The 22,385-nt window shown below is 44.1% G+C and overlaps 1 protein-coding gene across 7 annotated transcripts in view; it reads right to left on the bottom strand.

Moving 5' to 3' along the window:
• Positions 1 to 9,888: 9,888 nt before the first annotated feature.
• The window catches only part of LARGE1 (LARGE xylosyl- and glucuronyltransferase 1), a 499,616-nt gene continuing 487,119 nt past the window's right edge, over positions 9,889 to 22,385 (bottom strand). For all 7 annotated transcript variants that reach the window (XM_025178894.3, XM_025178889.3, XM_089781534.1 and 4 more), the window contains one exon: positions 9,889 to 21,635. In XM_025178894.3, coding sequence (XP_025034679.1) covers positions 21,438 to 21,635 — 198 coding nt within the window. In that variant the 3' untranslated portion in view covers positions 9,889 to 21,437. The remainder of the gene's footprint in view (positions 21,636 to 22,385) is intronic.

The raw sequence follows: 22,385 nt of genomic DNA, 5'->3' as shown, positions 1-22,385 counted from the left end.
CTATCCAGGATGCGAGCTCCCTCCTAGAGCCTGCACCACCTCCTGTACCCCAACCCCGTGCTCCAGCCCGATGAAAGGGAGGGTGCGGGAGAGTGAGCAACAGCGGGAGGGGGGATGGAGCGAATGGGGCAGGGCAAGGGTGTTTGGGGTTGTATGGTTGGATAGTTTGTAACCCTACGGCCTCTCAGCTGAGAGGGACTGGTTCTATAGGAAATTCCATTCAGTTCTCTCCAGATGAAGGACAGTCCCTGCAATGCAGGGGCTAGCTGGGGCAGGGGAGTGGGCTCTGGCAAAGACACTAAAGCAGTGTCCCCAAACCCTGCACCATGGACATACCTTCATGCTGCTGCTCTTGCTAATTTTGATGCTCCTAAAATGTATAAGTAGGAAATACAGAGAAAGACAACCCCTAAGCAGAAGATTCAGCACAAAGGTCCCTACTCCATGATTGCTTTGTGTTCAGGGCTCAAAAAAGCCACGTCTCCCTGAGAATACCTCCAGTGATGGGGGGAGGGGAGGGGAGGGCAGAGCTGGGCCTATACAGTACTCCTACATGCAGGAGCCTCAAAGGAGAAAGATTTCTGGCAGGGACTTGGAGAAATGGGTCTGACCTTATGATCATTCTACCGCTGCAATAAAGCCCATAGGGGTGGAGGGTCCATTAAGGATGTACGCGACCATTTGAGTAGTCAACTGCTTGTTGCCCCCTTGCTGCCTCTGATACAGAGGCGGGGGGGGGGGATGGGAAGGAGCAGGAGCTAGTGCTGTAGGGAGATGGCTTAAAAGCTGGTTCCCCTCAGCACTGTCTCTGTGGGAGAGGGGGCAGGAAGGCAAAACTGCAGGGTGGGACCCAGCACAAGCCGGGACTGCTTCAGTCCCAGCTCGCTCTGGGTCCCCAAGTGCTACACCTCTGCTTGGTAAATGTAGTAAGAGCCACCGGGCTGAATCAGTATGAACCTTTGTGTCTCCCTACTTGTATCATAGTATAACCTGCTAAATTCACCTGAATGGTGACAAACAGATCAATCACAGCATGGATGAATTTGCCCCAATGAGTTTCCCCCTACCTCCTTATGCAAAGCGCACAATGAGGTCTACAGTTTGCAGATTTTTCTGGCTTCAACTGCTGTATGTAAAGCTCCCTCATCATGGAAAAATACAAAGACAACTGCTAAAAGATTGCTGCCTATGCTATTAAAATAAAATGCAATCTCCAAGGAGGAAGAGAAGATTTAATTTTAGGCATGATACTGGACAGAGATTTTTAAAAGTTGCTGCTTTTATTCTGCAATGGCATTTCTAGCCCTGGAGTGCAATCTGTGTTGTTAGATGCAGCTGGGCACAGGGTCCCTGCTGTGTGGAAATGCTTACTCCTTGATTATAGTCATGTGGGAACCAAGCTGAGTGATAAATGTTAGTAGAGTATCTATTACTTGCTCTCTTTTAGTTAAGAGCTTTTCCTTTGAGGATTCAGTTTGCTCGGGAAAGCTTCTGAAGAGGTCTGGGTAAACTGAATGTCCCCAGTTTTGTGAGAATTAAAGAACGAAACTTCTTGGCTACATCTAGACTGGCATGATTGTCCGCAAATGTTTTTAATGGAAACGTTTTTCCGTTAAAAGCATTTGTGGAAAAGAGCGTCTAGATTGGCACAGACGCTTTTGCGCAAAAGCACTTTTTGCAGAAAAGCGTCCGTGCCAATCTAGACGCAGTTTTGCGCAAGAAAGCCCCGATCGCCATTTTCGCCATCAGGGCTTTTTTGTGCAAAACAGTTCTCAGCTGTTTACACTGGCCCTCTTGTGCAAAAGCATTTGCGCAAGAGGGCTTTTTCCCGAACAAGAGAGTCATTGTATTTGCGGAAGAATACTGACAATCTTACATGAGATCATCAGTGTTCTTGCACAAATTCAAAGCAGCCACTGTAGACAGCTGGTAAGTTTTTCCGCAAAAGCAGCTGCCCTTGAGTTGTGTGTGATATCTTTGTGAACTACGTTCCCCAGCACCAAAGTTTACAGAGAGCTTAATGCTGGAACAAGGGCAAACTAATAAAGAAATATACCATTTGGCTGGCTTTCAGTTTTAAGATTGTTTTTGGGGCCTATGCAGGAGCGGCCCTAGACAAGCTAGGCGCCCTAGGCAAAACGTGCGATTGGTGCCCCCGCCTCCAAAGCCCTTAACAGCCATTTAATTTGGCACCCTAGGCGACCGCCTATTTCGTGCCTATGGATGGGCTACCACTGGGCCTAAGGTCTGTAATGGGAAACCCTAGATCTGACACATGAAATGAAATTGATCTGGATGTTTTCTCAAGGTGAGACTTTTGACTAAACTATCTTGACTTTTGGTTCAGTGTTACAACCAAATGCTCTGCAGTTAGGGCAAATCCTCTACTCACTGCCTAGCTCAGGTGCATGCACAGTGGAAAGGGAGGGAGGAAATCCTCCATTCAAAACTGCAGAAGCGATGTCAACACAATAGCTGAGGTCATAGCATGGATTGAAAGCCATGTCTTCACTGTGGCGGTTGATCTTCTGGAATTCAATATAGTGGGTCTAGTAAAGACCCACTAAATCAAATGCTGAGGGTCCTCCCATTGATGCTGGAACTCCTCAATTCACGAGGAGTAGGGGAAATTACACTCCTGTCAACCTCCCTCTGTAGAGATGGCACCAAAGGTCGAATTAAGGTAATCCCATTCCAGCTGGACTTCCATATCTTAATTCAACCTTCCAGGTAAGTAAAGAAAAGGCCTAAGAGTGAGTGCTTATGTGTGGGGAGGGAGCGCTGGTGTTTCCTGTTGCTTCTGTGGTCAGTTCTGCAGGTAGACAGCTAAAGTAAGGCAGGGGTTTATCTGCAGCTCAGTTTACAGGGAACAGCTTGTTTCCCATCCTCCTTTGTGTGTGTGTTTTGTTTTTTGATTCTTGTGAATTGAATTTCAGTTGCTGTTCTCAGAACTAAAGTAGTGTTTTGTTAAAACCTCTAAGCAAGAGTGTTTCTGTTTTTATCTAATTTCTCTGTGTGTCTTCTGTGAATAGAACACACCCTAATGCAGCCCTCCCTCTGCTGGTAGGCACTATAAGATATAGTGAACCTATTATTTTGTAGCATTTCTTTTGTGCAGTGGAACTACACCTTTTCCACTGTGTGGATAGCATCCATAGCCATGGAAGAAGCGGCAGGTTATATGCCTCAAAGTAGCTGAGCTCATGCTTAGTAAAATGGAAAGAGATTCCCTTCTCCCACACCCGACACACACCTCCCCCTGCCATGTATGTGTGTGTACGCACACAGTCCTGCCATGGATTGTTGAAAGCCTAACCATCTTAATGAATGTGTGCACTCTGGCCCCCACAGCTTGTCCGTTCCCCACAGTGGGTACACGCTGTACTGTGGGGAATGCTATCTTAAGCACAGAAGCACTTAGCAGAGATTAAACCTATTGCATGGCTGTTATTATATATATACATTGCATGCACATATGCAAGCTCCCTCTGATCCCATCAGTCCTTGTACTGGCCCAGGGATTTACTACCTCTAAAGAGAGTCTGATTATATATATATATATATATTACACACACTGAAAGTTTTAGATTTTCCCGGCTCTGCTCAGGCCCTTAAGGGTAAAGGGCTGGGGGAAGGGGAGGGGAGTGGGCAGTGCAGTCGTCATGGCAGGTAGTGGGGGCTCAGGTGGGAGGTGTTGGGGGCTCAGGGCAGGGGGGCTCAGACCAAGGGACCGGGAGCTTGAGGGGACTTATTGGGGCCACCCATTATGGCAGGAGTGGCACTGCTTTGATGGTGGCTTCTCCCAGGGGCCAAAGTTGCACAATCAGGTGGCTCTCCCTTGGGAAGGGGAGCTGCACTGCCCAGCCATCCCCAGCTGGTGACTCCTCCAGTGGGTGGGTGGCTCCTTAAAGGGGAGAGAACTGGGGCTGAGCTGCCCCTGGCTGGCAGGTGGGCAGGCAGCTACTTGTGGGAGGACACGTGACTATTAGCTCACAGAGCTCCCTCCCTGGTCTGGTGCTGTTGCCAAGGGCTGGGAGAAGGGTTTTGGGAGCAGGGGCCCTCTTCCCTTGGCTGGTGGCTGGCAATATGGAGACCCCTAGTCCTAGCTGGCCACTCTCTTCCTGGTGTGGTTGCGCCCCTGTGGCCACTGCAGTATAACAGTCCCCTGCTCTCACTGACCACACTGGTCACTATGGAGTTAGATTAACTGTTCCTCCTATCAGACCCCTCCTGTCAGATATTATGGAAAACAGGCTACATCTACGCTGCAGGCTTTTTGCACAAAAACAGTTGTTCTTGCACAAAAACATGCCGGGGGTCTATACTGCACGTGCGTTCTTGCGCAAGTAAACTTACAGTACAGCATCAGAAAACAGGGCTTCTTCTGGAAGAGTTATTCCTCTCCCCACGAGGAATAAGCCCTCTTGCACAAGAGCTCTTCCACAAGAGGGCAGTGTAGACAGGCAACATGATTTTCTTGCACAAGGAACCCCTATGGCTAAAATGCCCATCAGAGCTTTCTTGCACAAGAAAGCATCCACACTGCCATGGACGCTCTTGCGCAAAAGCACATGGCAGTGTGGACACGCTCTTGTGGAAGACCTTTTGTAGAAGAACTCTTGCACAAAACAATTCTTGCACAAGAAGCCTGCAGTGTAGACGTAGCCTCAAATTTCAGGCACATCCCATTTTCCTGGCACAACCAAACCTGGACCTTGCTTTAAGTTAAGACAAGAGGAAACAGCATACCAAATTTGGTGGTCCTAGATCTCAACTTTTAGAAGGAGTTCTTGAACAAATGTACTCACAGAGGGTATGTCTACACTACCCCGCTAGTTCGAACTAGCGGGGTAATGTATGCATACCGAACTTGCTAATGAAGCCCGGGATTTGAATTTCCCGGGCTTCATTAGCATAAAGCCGGCTCCGCCATTTTTAAAAGCCGGCTTGTTCGAACCCCGTGCCGTGCGGCTACACGTGGCACGGGCTAGATAGTTCGAACTATGTAGTTATTCCGAACTATCTGTACGCCTCGTGGAACGAGGTGTACAGATAGATCGGAATGGCTACATAGTTCGAACTATCTAGCCCGTGCCACGTGTAGTCGCACGGCACGGGGTTCGAACAAGCCGGCTTTTAAAATGGCGGAGCCGGCTTTATGCTAATGAAGCCCGGGAAATTCAAATCCCGGGCTTCATTAGCAAGTTCGGTATGCATACATTACCCCCTAGTTCGAACTAGGGGGGTAGTGTAGACATACCCAGATGGATGGATGCACAGACAGATGCACAAACTCTCTCTCTCTCTCTCTCTCTCTCTCTATATATATATATATAGCCAACTGTGTTTGGTGTACCTTACTAATGTGTGATGAACTTGGTGTTTTAAATGTTTACAGGCTGTTTTTCTGAATGAGTAGTCCTGTGGCACCTTAGAGACTAACAAAAATATATACTGTAAACTTCCGATAATCCAGCACCTTTGGGACCCAGGGGGTGCTGTATTATCAGATATTCCGGAGTATCAGGAGGTACTCCGGCAGGGGGGCTGTGAGAGGTCTGGGAGCGGGGGTCGGTGGGGAATGGTGTGGCGTGGGCGAACCCTCTGCCGTTTTGCAGGGATGCAGGGGAAGCCCCACGCAGCGACCTGCGACAGGCCAGCTGGGGCTGCAAGCGGTAGCGGCGACTTGGGGAAGCGGTGGGGCAGAGCAGCTGGGGTGCTGCCAGGTTGGTCCCACAATGCTGCCCCTCACCCCTCTGCCCAGTGCCCGGCAGCACCCCAGCTGCTCTGCTCCTCAGCTTCCCCAAGTCCGCCGCTCGTCAGTTTCAGCAGTGGCAGTGGTGGGGAGCAGAGCAGCTGCTCTGCTCTGTGCCTCTTCCCCAAGTCTGCCACTGGTCACTTTCAGCAGTGGCAGCAGCGGACTTGGGAAAGCGGCGTGGAGCTGCTCCAATTGTCCTGCTGGCCGGATCACTTCTGAGTTTGTTAGTGCCGGACTATCGGAAGTGCCAGATCACTGGATGCCGGACAATTGGAGTTTTACTGTACAGTATCATATGGTCTGATTTTTTTTTTTTTTTGGCATTTCTCAGTTTGTCATACTCTCCCTATGGTTCATATAAGCTTTCACTATGGATTGTTTAAGTTACAAATATGCTCTGAATTATTTTACAGTCAGTGAGATGTGGCATGAATGCAGTTTTCATCTTGAGTATTATACCATGATGTAGGCTCAAGAGATTTCTCTTCTGACACTCAAATCCTTGGAGCTGAGTAAACAAAAGTTGTTTGTTTTCCTCCATCCTGTCTTATGAAGACTCTCATCTGTAATAATATCTCATCCATTGAGAAGAGAATAAGGACTTGTGTTACTCTAGCTAGTGTGTATTTTGAGATCCCCACTAAGGACAACAGAGGGCACAGTTGGTTGGCTACTTTTAGACGGTACCATGATTGGGCAATTCTCACGAAAAAGTATTTGTGAGCACCTTTTTTGAAAGAAGAAATGAAGGCCTTGCTGTAGGAAGGGTGGCACAGTGCAGCTACTTCGTGATAGCTTTCTGTGAGGTCTAGGAAGAAGAAAAAGTCAGATTTAAAATGCCTTTTAGTATGCTCTAAAACAGTGGTTGAATTGAGGCAATTTGCATGGGGGCAAAGGCTGGTACTCTTTCCTGGTGGCTGCCATCTTGTGCCCCAGAATTTAGACTTAAAGAAAAAAACCCTTTAGCCCTTAGATTTGCAAAAGTAATCTTAAACGTGAAAACCCAATGTAATCAAAGTAGTGATGTCTGCAGAGCCAGAAACTGTAGTTCTGAGAGGTGGGAACTGCATCCATTCAGCTCAGCATGGTGTTAACCCCAAATCTAATTATGGCAATTTAAATATTCAGAATTACCTATTTCATTCAAAGCATGCAAGAATTGTGACCATCCTAGTCTGCTGGTAATGGTATTTTATATTGACGTCATGAGTGGGCAGAGCTGTGGAGGGCATTGTTTTTCCCTCCAATGGACCTCCTGCTCTGAAGGAAGCTACACTGTGCCCTTGGCTATGTAAAATATTTGACCAACATTTTCAAAAATAGGTTCCTAAAGCTAGGCTCCTACATGGATGTTTAGGCAGAAGTGCTGAGTGGCAGTAGCTCCATTGTCTGCATGGAAGACCTGCTGGTCCCAAGGTTTTCATGCAGGAGTTCTTTGTAGAGTGGGCTTTCTAGAGGATGGTCGAGGATGTACTCTTGTGGAATAATAGAAGTCAGGAAAAGTGGTAGACAAATAGGCTTGTGGAAATCTCGGTGAGCAGAAATGTGAGAGGCAAGTTTGGATGGCATAAAATCCTCTCTTATGGATTTTACAGCTGATCCTGTAGCCCTTTCAGAGACATTGTCAGCCAGTATAAAGACAGCACATTCAGACCTTCATTTGAAAAACGTGGCCTGAGGTGAAGCGGAACAGATGCACTTTCCTGTCCTTATGTGTCTATTCCAGTGGTGGCCAACAACACAGCAGTGGTTCACCAGGGTTAGCCTCTGGCAGGCTGCCACCACTATATTTATCTGCATAGCCATAGGTACCAGTGATCACAACTCCTATTGGCTGTGGATTGCTGTTGCCAGAAAATGGGAGTGTCAGGAAGCAGTGTGTACCGGGATACCACTTGCCACAGCTCCTATTGGCCAGGAACGGCAATCCACAACCAGTGGGATCTGTGACACTGGTACCTGTGGCCGTGCAGGTAAATGTAGTGGTGGGGGTCTGCCAGGAGGTAACCCTGGCAGACTGGATCCAGACTGAAGGCTGGTATTTGTCCACCCTTGGTCTATTTATTAGCTAGTAGCTTGAATGCTAAGGTGAATGCTGCTATGTATGTGCCATAAAGCATTGTTAAGGGGTCCAAAAAGAAGGGTTAGGAGGGTGTGGAGGTGGCTAACCTCTGTTGGTCAAACTAACCCTAGGCTCCCTAGTGCTTTATTGACAGGCCCAAGGTGAAATGGAAAAACCCAGCCTGCAACGTTTTAGTCACATATGTTGCCGAATGCTGTTGAGACAAGTATCAAATAAGGAATAGACTTCATCCAGGTTTGTGCAACTAACAAAGATCTATTGGGAAAACAGTGCTCACAAACAGGCTTCTTTCACCAGCAAGGTAAATTGCTGGTTGCTAACTACCAGAAAATAGACCCAATCAGCTCACAGAAGGTGTTAATCAGATAATGGAATCTATTTGAGTGTATGCCTATAAGTGTGATTAAGATGTTATGTAAGCAGAATAAGAAAGTAGCTAATAGGAAATAAGCATAGTGCATTATATTTAGAATGCTTTTTACTTATGTTATGGTGTCTAGCCCAGGGGAGATGTGCTGTGCTGTAATTTCAGTGCCAGGTAAAAACAGATTCCAGAGGGACAGGACAAGACCTATTATTATTAATCCTTAGCTAACATGCCTTCTGTACCAAGCTGTAGTGCAGGGGTGGGCAATAACTCCCTCCTCCCGCGCCCCCAGCAACCTGCAGGGTTTGGGGGCCCATTAGGGACTAACCCTGCAGACTGGATAGGGCCAGAATTTGCCCACTCCTGCTATAGCGGGTGCACACAGTCTCAGAGGGCGTGTCTAGACTATACCTCTCTGCTGACAGAAAGATGTAAATTAGGCACATCGAAATTGCTAATGAAGCAGGGATTTAAATATCCCCTTCATTAGCATAAAAATAGCCGCTGCTTTTTTATGGTATGGAGCTTTGTCGGAGAAAAGCAGCAGTCTAGAGGCTGATCTTTTGAAAAATAAAGCTTTTATCGAAAGATCCCTTAGCCCTCGTGAAATGAAACTAAGGAACAAGTTTTAGTTTAACACGGAAATAATTCTTTAAACTCCTAAATAAATTCCAGGCAGGCCTCTGGACTTCCACTTGGTTTTGGTCCAGTTTGTGTGACATTTAATCTTCGGTAAATAAACTGTTCTATAAGTTTCTTTTTCTGGCCTCCATTCTTAGAGTGCCCTTACTGAACATACACCCCTTTATAACATCCCAGGAGAAGAGCCATTTTTACAAGCTTCTTTCAGTCTTGCTGTGGCACTGGAATGTTAGGTTCAGGAAAATGCACAGGGGTCAGCAGCAGCTGAACCGTCCTCCCTCTCTCACCCTTGCTCCTTTTTGGGCATCGTAGTTCCTATAGTTCTTGAGTATGAAGGCTCTTGGCCTCCTGCGTGGTGTTGGCATAGCAGAACTGGTTCTCCTATAGACATAGCCGCTACCCATCTTCTACAGACAGCATCTCCAGCCAGAAGTGAGACTGTAACAGCAGGGAAATCGAACAATGTGGGGTGGAGGGTGTCAATTATAGGAAACAACCAGCCTGTTGGTGCTTACACAGCATTGCTAGAAGAGCATTGTGTTGCTAGAAGAGATTTCTGATTAACACTGGACTTGCTTTTGCCCATGGCAGGTAACAAAATCTGCATCAGCCAGTGTTCTGCCAGTCCGGCCTGTCTCTCTGAAGTAGATCTGGCTTCCATCGCACTGCAACCAGCTGCTGATCACTGTACTCATCTGTATGAGCTGACTACCGCTCCCTAGTGTGTGTGCACTGCTGAGGGATGCAAGGGGACGGCCATAAAAGAAAGAACCAGAAGGAGGGCACAGATTCTGCAAAGCCCTTAAGCACATGTTTAACTTCAGTGTCACTGCCCAGAGGTGCTACTTATGTGCTTAAGTGCTTTTTTGGAGTGGGGCCAGGATGAACAAAGAATAATATGAATGGGAAAAAACCCACACAAATTCACAGGAAAAAAAGATTCTCTCTTTCAGGCCATACAGAGAAACACTGCTGTTAGGTGACTCAAACCAACTCAACTATGCAGCAAGTCAGAAATCAGTGGAAAGGAACCGAGAGGATTATTGCACAATTTTATTGCACAACTGAAAATTAAACTTTCGTTTGTTGTTTTTTTATATTTACAAGCCATTTATTTTGCACAATCTAAACAGCATTTTCCCAATAAAATTATCACCTAGAAAACTTACACACAGACCGAAGCATACATGTAAACTAAGTGTTTTGTGTTAAATGCCAGTTGTCTCCATCTAAAAACCCCAGAGGGATGAGGTGGTTGGAAATGGCAATGCAGAGGCCACACCTCTAGGGAGCACTTCTGTTCGAGTTGCTTGTAAAACAAAATGGATGGATTTTCTTTTTCTGTCTTGAAATGTAGCTTAAGGTCCACTCCCCCCGGTGGGAGAGAAACTGAACGGTTCTCTATTAATTCACACAGGAGGCCTTCCAATAGGATAATGCACAGACAGGAACATGATTTTAAAATTCAAATACTTCCACGTGATATGTCTTGCAAAGAAACGACAAGCATCCCTTTATGCAGCGCTCACCGTAAAGGTTATGAAATTCCACTCTTCCCTCTGAAGAATGTAAATATACCTGTGTTATGGCAAAAAGGAACAAGGTTCAAATCAAGCCCTCTTTGGTGGGGAGAAATGTCGTTTTTCCTTTCATATGGATTCCTTTCGTGTGTCATTAGAAGAGTGCTGACAGATATTGCATATGCTGCTCCTGACCTCTGCAAAACCATACAGTCGTAGCAAGGCGCCATGACATTTGCATCTCATTAGGCACATTGCCTTGTGTAATATTTTGCTTCAACTATAATTCTAAGGTCTTTATCACTTTGTTCTCTACAGCAACGTTTTCTTGTCTATTCGCATACCGTGTGCATCACAGTGCCCTTGATTTCCAAAGCGCACATGCTACTGCTCCCATGGCTGGTCAACTCACTCGCTCTTAGTCACTTAGGCTAATATTTGCAAAACTGTCCACAGGCTTTTGATGCCCAACTTGCAACACTTGGGACTTATTTCCAGAGGAGCTCGGCACCGTCAACTCCAAATGGAGTAAAAAACAGTGATGGTTGCTCAGCACCTCTGAGAATCCCAGCTGTTGGTAGCTCAAGTTGGAACACTTAAAAAACTGATGCACCTTAAACTTACAGACTTATTAGAAAAATAGGGCCCATGGTCCATTGCTTCTTTAATGCACTCAGCACACGCTAATTTTCTTCAGGTTGTGAACCCCTCTTCTGTGAATATCAGCTAAATGGAAAACCTGCACCTGCAACAACTTGCAGCAAGCATGGAAGTGGATATTTATGTAAGTTTTTTACATGGTGTGTGGTCCATATGGTCCATTTCTATATCTGTTACCATAGGATTGCTTTATAGGGGCAAATCAGCTGGCTGTGTGAATGGAAAAAAATAAAACGACTCTTTTCAGATCTTCCAAGGCCATTGATTTAGCTAAAGCTAGGCATGGGAATCATCATTAGCATCTCATACCCAATGGTCGGTAAGGTCAGATGCAGGATTGGTAGGTACAAGATTATATACATCTTCAGGCATCTCCTCTTCCTCTGGGGCTATTAACATTTTGCTCCATGAAGGGCATGATCCTTCTCTTCCTGACACTGAGTTTTTGTTTTCTTTAAAGCTCCCCCCAACCCCAGAAGTTTGTAAGGAAAAAGTGGACTCTGCACAATAAGCATATACAGTCCACCAGGCTTTGAGAAGATACTGTACTATCTTTAAAATATCTGACAAAGTCATGGGAGAGAGGGGCAACATGGCCAGTGATAAATGGAGGGAAAGGTGAAGCACAGGTAAAAGGTGTGATGGACTGGATGTAAAAGTCTCATGGGGATCAAGCCCTCTACAAATTTCACTTCCATGCTAACATAGGACCCATGAATTAGGGGAAATGTTGAGTGCTCAATGTCCTTATATGTATGTTTGCAGTTGTTCATGGTGTTAATGACCTTTGAGTAAGGCTTTGTCTACACTACTCAGCAGTGTAAATGCTGTTTGTTGGCACTTTTGCCGACAAAAAACTCCCCCCTCCATGAGTGGTGTTTGCTTTAGGAACATGTTAAAAATAAACAAAACATAGGACTCCAGCCTTGGGGCTTCCAAGCATTCAACTTCCTCTGAAGTTTGGGACTTATCTAAAAGCTGCCAGACCCACAGTATAAAGAGAAGGCTGTGTAGAAAGACAGAAGTCTAAAAGTGGAAGAGCACCTGATTGCTTTTCATAAAAGGTACCATTAGGGTGTATCTTTAGTAAAGGACTTACCATATGGAATATCATGAACCTATGTTCTTTCATATGTAGAGCCAGAGAAACTACTAAGACAGGAACAGAACCTGTGAAGTCTCAAAGGTCAAGCCCAATACTCCAGGCAACAGGGAAACTTATCCCTTTTATTGAGCTGTTTCTTGGAGGATCTCAATGACCCACAATTCGAGTCTCCAGCTTCACACAATGTCCTGAAAACTTCCCAGTGTGATGGGTACGGACGAGAGCTGTGCAAACCTTTTGCGACATTTCACAAAGTCTTTGAAGTCTGCTTCTTTCATATATGAATGTGGAAATGAAACCAGCAGTTTTTTAATCTGAACTATTTTTGGGGCCAGACAACAGACTCAAACGGAACTTTTTTTGCTCGCTTTCTCTATAAGCACTCTTTTTTAAAATAAAAAGGTCTGAGTTCTATGGTTCCTTAAATTTTCTGACAGTTGGTTGTATGTTAGATCTGCTGGCCTGGATGAATCCCCATGAGCACACAAACTGTTGGAAAATCTATCTGCTACTCATGAATGTTAACAAAACTCAGTTTTACTTTGCTTTATTTTGAACAAACCCAAAATTTAAAAGCAAAGGATACAAACTCTGCCAAAACACTTCAGTGTGAACTAATTCAGCAGGATTTGTAAATCTTAAAGCCCGAAAAGACCATATTGGGCATCTAGTCTGACCTGCTCTGTAATACAGGTCCTAGATACTGTTGTGCCTTACCATTGAATAGATGCACCATTTGGATTTTTCTGCATCCTGTAAGTGGTAAGTGCTGGGTAGGGTATGCCTATCTACATCTGCGCAGTGGTTAGTCCCCAGTAATGCCTAAAACATAACAGGGGTCTGTCACTCCTTGAAGAACTCTGAGTGGTAGTGAAGCACAGAAAAGTCTACCAAAATTATACCTACAACTCACTAGGATCATCTACAAAAAACAAAATACCTTGATATGCTGCTGCCTACTTGTGGGTTGTTTTTGTTTAGTCTGGATGAGTAGCCAGAGGAACAATCAGGTTAGGTTGCTTTTTAACTTGTCTTTTTTAGATTTCAGTCGGTTTTAGAGCAATGCAAGAGAGCTGATGTAGCAATAAATGCACCTAAAAAAAATCAGCAAAAGCAGCTTTCAGAGAACTGGCTTTGCTTCAGTCATTAACTAACCAACTAGCTGTTGACTTCAGATGAGCAGAATTTTGAAAGAATGCCTGTCCTGTTGGCTGACATTATCATGTGTTCTGTTCCTCTGGTGTTTCTCCTTTGCTCACAAGCACCAGTGGAATGCCTCTGGCATCAGCAGAACTAACAAACATGAATCTTTGAGCTAAGGTTGGTTTAATCTCAAAGCTAAACTCCAGAAATTCTACCATGACCTCAATAGGGAGGGGGAGTGGTCGAGTGGTTAATAAGAAAAGATCCTAGACAAACCTCAAAACTAATGTTCACAGTTTGAATCTTGGTCTTCAGAGGTAAGAGAACAGATGTTTTCACCCACCAAGTTTTTCCTGTATTTTGGCTCTTGTTAAAAAATTAGACAGGCCATCATTTACTGCATGTTAGAATTCACATGTTTAGTGTCCAATAACATAAGCACTCCATGTGTGTAACTTCCACTGACTACAAAGGGCCTTACACATGAGACAAGCATATGGAATTGGAACCCTGAGCATTCTACAGGGAAAGCTTAATGCACAGGATTTGATTGATTTTCTCCAAAGGGTTTTCAAGACCAAGTTTAAACCTACCCTTTGAAAAAGGAAGCCTGGTTTTGCTCAGAGTCAAGGAGACTAAAATATTGGACAAAAAAATCCCCCCCAAAACAAAAAAACCATCTCAACAGCGGCCATGTTCCGTGAGTTCTGTCCATCTTGTGCACTAAAAGAAGCTGGGGTTGTCTGAGAAAAAATATCACGTGATCATGTACCTAAAGACTGGCCACAAGGGGTCAGATTAAGATTGCACAAGCACCTTTAATTTGGGAATCTTTTAAATTTTTGAGTGCTTCACTTTACAGAATTCTTTTAATGTAGCTCTTTGTATGGAAAAATATATACATGCACTGATTATATGATAATGTTGCTGTAGTAGCTAGGGGGCTTTGCCATGGTTTGTTTTGAACTCTTTGGTCTCTACCTGTTTAGAGACCTCTGTAATTTGGAAGGATAACTAGCAGAGGGTAAAGATTGTATGTCCAACCAGAGTTTAAGCCTGAGTCACAAACCATTTCTTTTCTTTGGATTTAAACCCTTAATGCTAATAGACTATTAGACACAAATATTGCCTTTCTGCACTGCACAATGGTTTCTTGTTAGTATAGGAGTCAAAAGGAGGAGGACATTATTCCCTTATTGAAGCAGTAATTAATTGGGGAAAATAAATCAATCAAGGATACTTCAGTACAGGATGACAGAAAAGATATAATATTCTAATCTGGGGTTTATAAACTCTGCATATTTACTTGATAATTAGGCTAAGAGTTCCACTGCTGGAACTATAAATGCTTCTGGGGAAAAATGACTGATATCTATAGTCCATCATATGAATAAATGTCTTGTTCTAATTTCCAATTTTGTATACAGCCCATAGCAACTACAGTTGAGCATGTACACACAGTGTCCAGGGAATTAATATTGTGCCTAGTTCACTGGCACATACAATAAATTCCTTTTGACATTAATGAGCATCCTGTTTCTGCTTTTGAGAAGTGACTGTGGATGTTGGGGTGTTTTAGATCCATGACTATAAGCATTTTCTCAAACAGCAATGGCTGAACGAGGCCTGTCGTTTCTTTTCACACTTTGATACACTGACTACCTATAATGTTAATTTGAAAAAAATCTTCAATTAGGGACTGATTCAGTAAAGCATTTAAAACGTCTATCCTTACTCTAACTGCACAGGCCAGTAACATTAAAAAAAATAGAATACTTACATCTCAATGATATTTCAGCATCTTCAGTCCCAGAGTGGAAATGCTGGCTAATTTCTTTTCATTGCATATGGGTGACCCATTTGGTCTAGTTTGGTTGATCAGAGATGCAGAAACTTGATTAAAAATGCTTTGCGGGTTTTTAACTTTAGGAGCAAATGCATACCAAAGACTCTTCCCTCCTTTTCTGCACTCCCAATAGTTGAACCCAGTGGTACTCCTTTCCCTTCATAGCTATTGAGCCCCATTCCACCTGCTGAATGGTTGTGTCTATTGATGGACCCACAGAAATGTAACAAGTATCCCTAATGGTATGCCTAAAACTAATATTTATACTGATTAAAAGGCAACAGCTCAAGGAAGTCCTGCCCAGTCTTCCTCAGCTAAGAAAAAAAGATGGTGGCCATTAGGCAGACCACAGTAACATGGGAAGTGGCACAATCTGGAGATCACATCATCTTCCAGCTGGAAGTTTAGAGTAAAATTCGAATAAACAGTCATGTAAAAATAAGAATATTAAAAAATATTTTTATATTTAATTACAAAACTGACTGTTGTAACTAACAGAAAAGCACTTGTTGTGTGTTTGTACAGGGCATTTAGAAAATGGATCACTCGGTTCTGTTAAAGCCTTATTTTCACCTGTGTAGAGAAATAGATGTTGTATATCCCTGATTAAATTATTGTGCTTCTCCTTCGAATACCAAGCTTACCATATTGCAATAAACTAGACTGCAGTTAATATTAAGCGGTGATGCCATTCACGCCATTGTCATTATGATGACTGTAATTTAAATATAAACCACACGAGGAGCCATGACAGTCCATTAAGTAAATAATCTGTGCTTTAAAAATGATCTGAACACATCCAGAGTCTTCCCTTCTAACATGGATGGTAGAAGTGGAGGCACAACTGCAAATTCTTTCACACCAGGGAGTACCAGGTGATGATTTTAAGTCCCACTTGGGGGGAAAAAAAATCACATATTCTAAGTGGAGCCAGACTGCTGGCACGTACAGCTGGCAAGGTTTGGGGGGATTAGTTAAAGTAGGAGCTGAAGGAAATCCTACAGGTATCAAGGATGAGTCAGGCTGGACAAAGACAGCTGCTAGGGTTGCCGCTAATACAAAGATATATCTTTATCCAGTAAAGGATAGAAGGGCAATTACAGCCAAACTGGAGAAGGGACAAGCCGAGATTACAGAGGTACATTTCAGAAAAGTACCAGAGTGAGAGACTAAGGAATGTAGTAAAAATAAGTGCACAGGCAGAAATAGAAACTAGAAATGTCTCCATACCAATGTGAGAAGCTTGCAGAAAAAATAAGAGAGTATGGGTACATCTACACAAAAGGGCTAAAGTAGAATTAAACAATGCAAACTGAGCTATGTCAATTGTGTCGCTTAAGTCGAAATAGCTTAATTCAGCTTTTGGCGCCATCTACACAGCAGGAAGTCAAAGGAAGGACACACTTCCTTTGACTTCCTTTACTCCTCATAAAATGAGGGTTGCAGGAGTCGGAGTAAGTCCTCCAGCTCAACATTATTTCAAAATAAAGGCTGGCAGTGTAGACACGCACTATGTTATTTCAGAATAACATCAGTTATTCTGAAATAGTGCTGCTGTGTAGACATGCTCTTAGAATACGACTTTGAAATAACAGGACTTGCTGAAACATGGTGAAATATCAGCAACCGGTGGAGAACTGCCATACCTGCATATAAAATCCAGAGGTGGGCAATAATTTTCAGAGGGGGACCACCCCATAAATTTTGGTAAGGCAACACTGGTTGCACATTTCTACTATATTAATGGAGGAAGTACAGGGTTTGGGAGGGAATTTGCATGCAGGAAGGCACTCCAGGATGATGCAAATTTTGGGATGCAGAACAGGGTGAAGGGTGTTGGGTCTGGAAGGGAAACATGGGTGTTTGAGGGGGTTCTGACCTTATTCAGAGGGCTGGGGTGTGGGAGAAGGTGTGAGGTGCAAGATCTGGCTGGCAGGTGCTTACCATTGGCAGTTCCTAGTCGGCAGTGCAGCAAAGGGGCTTAGGCAGGCTGGCTCCATGCCACTGCCAGAAGTAGCCAGTTGCTGCTGGCAAGTCTCTACATGCCCCTATGGGGAAGATGGGGAGCAGGTCTCCATGTTCTGCCTTCACTTGCAAGCACCGTCCCCACAGCTCCCATTGGCCAGTTTCCAACCAATGGGGACTGTGAGGATGGTGCCAGGGGCAAGGAAAGCAAGCAGAGCTGCCTCCACACCTGCCAGGGGCACACTGAGACAGGCCAGCAGCAGCCAGCCACTTCCAGAAACAGCATGGAATGACGGCAGGCAGGCAGGCAAGCTTCTTGAGCACCCCATAGGTCAGAAATGTTAGGTGGACCCTGCCTACGGGTCTTATTTTGCCCACCTCTGGTATAAACTATTCAGGATGTAGAGAAGGGAGAGGCTCACTATGAGTTAAGATTTCTGAGGGGAGAGGTCCACAGAGTAGAATGTGCAGTGACAACCCCCAAATTAGAAGGATACAAATATGTTGGTAGGGTTCTATTTCTGTCCTCCAGACCAGGAAAAGGATATTAGGTACATCATGTATGGGGCGATTAGAGAGGCAACTAAGCCTAATAAAACAGTAATAATAGACCACTTCAACGACCCACACAAGTTGAGCAAAAGTCATAGAACAAAAAGCATGGAGAACCCAGTTCTCAACACCTTGAACAGTTGCTTCTTGGGACTGCTATTTCTAGAAGACACCAGAGGAGAAGCTGTTCTCGGCTGCACCCTAAATCTCACACAGGAGCGTTTTCAAGAAGTAGCTATAGTTGACCCAGTCAGTAATAGTGACTACAGTACAATTCAGTTCAGCAGCCTAGGGGGAGGAATTGTATCAAAAACTAGCATAATGACACCTGACTTTGGAAAGCAAGATTTAAAAAGAGGCAGGTCAAAAATGTCCTCAATCAAAATTAAAAACCTTATACTCAGTTTGAAGGATACTTATGCTCATAGACTCACAGATGGTATGGATTCCCCCAAAACAAAGAAAGAAAAGAGGAGGACACAAAAATAAAAAGTATAATTAAATGGTAAGTTTGAAGACAAATGGGAAATCAAAACTTGGTTGAAAGGACTACAGTATATAATGTGAGATGGAAATCAAGAGGGCTCAAAGGGAATGTGAAGAGGAAATAGCCATAGGTATAAAAACAAATTTGCTCCATCTGCCAGAAGCAGAAAACCTGGGATAATGGTCAGGATCTCTGGACCATCATGGAGCAATTAACAACTGTAAGGACACTGTCAAGAATTTAATGTCTTTTTTGCATCAGTCTTCCCCACAAAGGATATCTGTGCAGATACCTATCCCAAAGATTCTCTCTTTCCAGGAAACATCATAGACTTAGAGGTAAAAAAGACAAGAAACTGCACAAAAAAATCTATAAATTAAAGAGCATTAAGTCACCAGGTCTAGATGGCATTCATCTGAGCGTTCCGAAGGACTTTAACAAATTAAGTAACCAAGCTGCTTACATTAAATATACATTCTCTCGTTAGAATCAGCTACTGTAGCAGAGGAGTGGAGGTCAGCACATGTACTTTTTAAAATGATGCTGGGGAGAATCCTGGGAATTAAATAGCAGTCAGTCAGCCTCACTTCAGTACCAGGGAACTTGATGGAAATTATAATACAAAATAGAATCAGACACACCTTGATGAATAGGATTCAAATAAACAAGCCCAACTTCTATAAAGAAAACCCATGACTAATCTATTAGAAGAGTTTGAGCTGCTCATCTTTACACCAGCCAATATATCTGAGCCTAAACCAAAGGTATCATAATTTGCTGTCACTATGGGCCAGCAACAAATTACTACTTGTCCCTATCCCCCTACCAACACCAGAAGCGGGAGCAGGGACAGAACTGGCTAAGGATGCCAATGGCGTGACACAACAATGCACTTCCCCTTATTATGGGTTGTGTCCTTATGGTACAGTCTAAACCTTAACTAGCACTGCAGGAGAATGGCGTTCCTCCTGCCCCAGGCATCATTGTGAAAGAAAGAAGAAATTAACATCCAGCACTTTACTAGTGCTATAAAATGGCTTTAGCTATACAGAAGGACCTGCTAGGAATTTAGAGAAGGTAAATGAGCACTTCACACTTAATCTACACTAGAAAATTAGGTGAGTTTAACTAGGTTGGTCAAGCATGTGAATTATCCACACCCCTGAGTGGCATTGTTAAGCTGACCTAAGTTCCTATATACACAGTACTCAGCTAACAGAAGAATTCTTCCATTCACCTAGCTACTGCCTCTCAGGGAGGTGGATTACCCCTAAGACGATGGAAGAACACCACCTGTGGTCTACCCCACAGCATTTTAAGTGTAAACATACCCTTAGGAACAGATTCTGCCACCCTTGTTCATGTTGAATAATCATTGGGACAATTTGTGGAGTATTGCACTACTCGGCGTGAGAAAGGATGGCAGACTGACAGTGGTTTTCTTAATATGCCTTTGCCAGGGCGTAGTGTTTATTTCATTTTTGCTTAGCTCCTCACAGGTTTTTAGGTGAGCCATTAGGTAAAGGAGAAAAGCAATTTGGAAACGTAGGCAGTAATAGGGTCTTACATTTTCTCCTATGAGTGTTGGCAGGGTAACAACTACATCCAGCTTCCCTCCCAGTCTTATTTCTTGTCTCAGAGCAGTTGCTTTTTAATTTTGCTGTTCTTTTCTTAAATGTATGAATGATTAAGCAGCATTTGCACTGTAAACACCTGGCTAAGTTGCACTGAAGTCGCTGTAAATAAACCCCTCAAAAAGTGAGAAAGAAAACCGAGATGTAGCAGGGTAAGGTGGGGAGGATGATCCAATGCCTGGAAAATAGAGTAAAATAATGAGCACTGTCTAGAATGATAGTGGTGTCTCTAAGTACAGTTCTGTGTGGTCTGGAGGAGGAAGAGGGACATGCATCTCACTTTAGTCATTTCTGCTTTCTCCAGTTACACTGCCAGCAAATAGTAATAGCCCAGCTAGGGGTAGTGCATTAAACTTCATCTCCTCATCCCATGTAAACACAACATTAATACTGAAGAATAAAGGAAATGGTAAAGAGTCCAGTGTCTTGTTTTGTGGGTGTGTTTTGCATGTTAGGTTTCTTGTCCACTCTCCACAATAGCGCTATGCACACTGAGGTGGTGAACTGGACCGTGTCCCCCCTCCTCACATTCAAGCAAACACTCACATTCAAATTCCAAAGCATTCTTTTATCCCCCTCAAATGGGGAGTTTATGCCTCAGAGTTCTGCTCCTTTTATTATCAACTCCTTTAACGAAGTGGTTTTGAGAGCTTGCAGCAGGCAGCTCAACAGCATTGAGCCCACCCAGCTCTAGTTGCCATGCTTATATTTCCCTATTCAGGGAAGAGGTTCATATAAAGCCCAAAGCCTTCACAGGTGGGTGTGCACTGAATCGGGTCAATATCCCCCAGCAGAAAATACATCTCATGATAAAATCCAATTCTTGCCTTTAAAATAGTAACCAAGCTACAACTTGGCCATTTATTTCACGGGACACATGTGAATGAATTGCTCTGGTGAAAACAGGCCTTACACGGGCAGATTCCGTCACATTCTGGTAGAGGTACCATTTTACCGGCCTGCTAGAAGTGGGATGGACAAAGTGGAGTGAAGGCCAAAATATCCTTTTGAAAGGAAAGGAATGGATTTTATGGCTGGGGGCAGGGAAGGTTTGCAGATCAAACAGAATTAACTTGAGGATCAATGACTAACTGATGCATGGATATGCCTCAGCTTGTAGCACACCTTCTCTAGAGTAGGATATGGTGTATGCTTCCCCTTCATTTTCAAGGCTATTTCAAACCTTTGCTTGCCCTTCAAGAGGGGCAATGTGAAAGTTCACAGGTGAAAGTTCCCTTTTTAGATCAATGTGGGCTTAAAATTCACAGGACAGTGACCCGAAGATCTTCCTTTACAGATAAAAAGCACGTGGAATTATTAAATAGCAACATTAAATCCTATTTGCTGGAGATCTGTCCTTATTCAACTGTTTGTGAAGGGAAAACATTCCCGTTCCATCTCCATTCTGCACCGTTTGTGATATGATGGGCACATGGCTGGCCTCTCTTATTCACACCTTGCGAATGCTAAAGCTGAAAATCTGACAGGCTGGGGTGGAAGGGATGTGGCTAATGCGCACAGTCTGAAGACATGTCGCTTCAAATCTCTACTGTTAGAACTGTTGGGTATGATATAAAAACAAAAAGTGTCTCAGTTCCAAGTTAAAAGACTGGGCCCCTAATGTTAAGTGGCTCCTTCCTTGAGTGTCTGTTTCACGTAAACAGGCTCCATTGTGCTAGCTGTTGTTCTCTGCCGTGAGATATTTGAGGGCTGCAAATCCATAGCGGCGTGACATATCCTGTTGGAACTCCTCCTTCAAGGTCTTCAGACAGATGCGGTATTGCTTGTTGGAACGGAATTTGGTGATGTCGAAGCTGGGAGCATGTGGCATATGGATCATATAGGCATTGGGCAGCACTATGAATTCATACTCCTGGAAAAGGAAGATACCAGCAGTCAGAGGCAGTTTTTATACACATATACACAGGATTTGCTAAACCAACCTCCTTTCTTTTTTTACGTGGATTACTACACCTGTGAAAGACCTTGGTTTACTACGCATGTGAAATGGAAATGTCCTACCTTCCATTTCAAAAACTGTTTACATACTAGTAAGCCAAAGTATCAGAGGATCCGTGCTCAAGCGATGTCTGAGGCCAGATCTATCCCACAAACTTTTGCCAGCCTAGATATGTTGGTAAGAAGTCAGTAGAGGTGTGATTTGTAACTAACAGAGCTGTGCCCCTTGCACAGATGCAGGTACGCTGGCAAGATTTCGCTAGTATAAGCTATGTTCACACTTTACTGATAGGCTGTGTCTACATTGGCACCCTTTTCCGGAAAAGGGATGCTAATGAGACCAGTTGGAATTGCAAATGCCCCGGGGATTTAAATTTTCCCCGCGGCATTTTCATGAACATGGCTGCCGCTTTTTCCGGCTCGGGGCTTTGCCGGAGAAAAGCACCTGTCTAGACAGGTATCTTTCGGAAAATAAACCCTTTTCCGGAAGATCCCTTATTCCTGATTTTAAGTAGGAATAAGGGATCTTCCGGAAAAGGCTTTATTTTCTGAAATATACCTGTCTAGACAGGCACTTTTCTCCGGCAAAGCCCCGAGCCGGAAAAAGCGGCAGCCATGTTCATGAAAATGCCGCGGGGAAAATTTAAATCCCCGGGGCATTTGC

The sequence above is a fragment of the Pelodiscus sinensis genome, chromosome 1 (assembly GCF_052426305.1).
Source record: "Pelodiscus sinensis isolate ZL-2025 chromosome 1, ASM5242630v1, whole genome shotgun sequence".
In the NCBI taxonomy this organism is placed as follows: domain Eukaryota; kingdom Metazoa; phylum Chordata; order Testudines; family Trionychidae; genus Pelodiscus; species Pelodiscus sinensis.
Note: the sequence above shows the minus strand (reverse complement) of the source record. Positions and strands in the feature narration are given on the sequence as shown.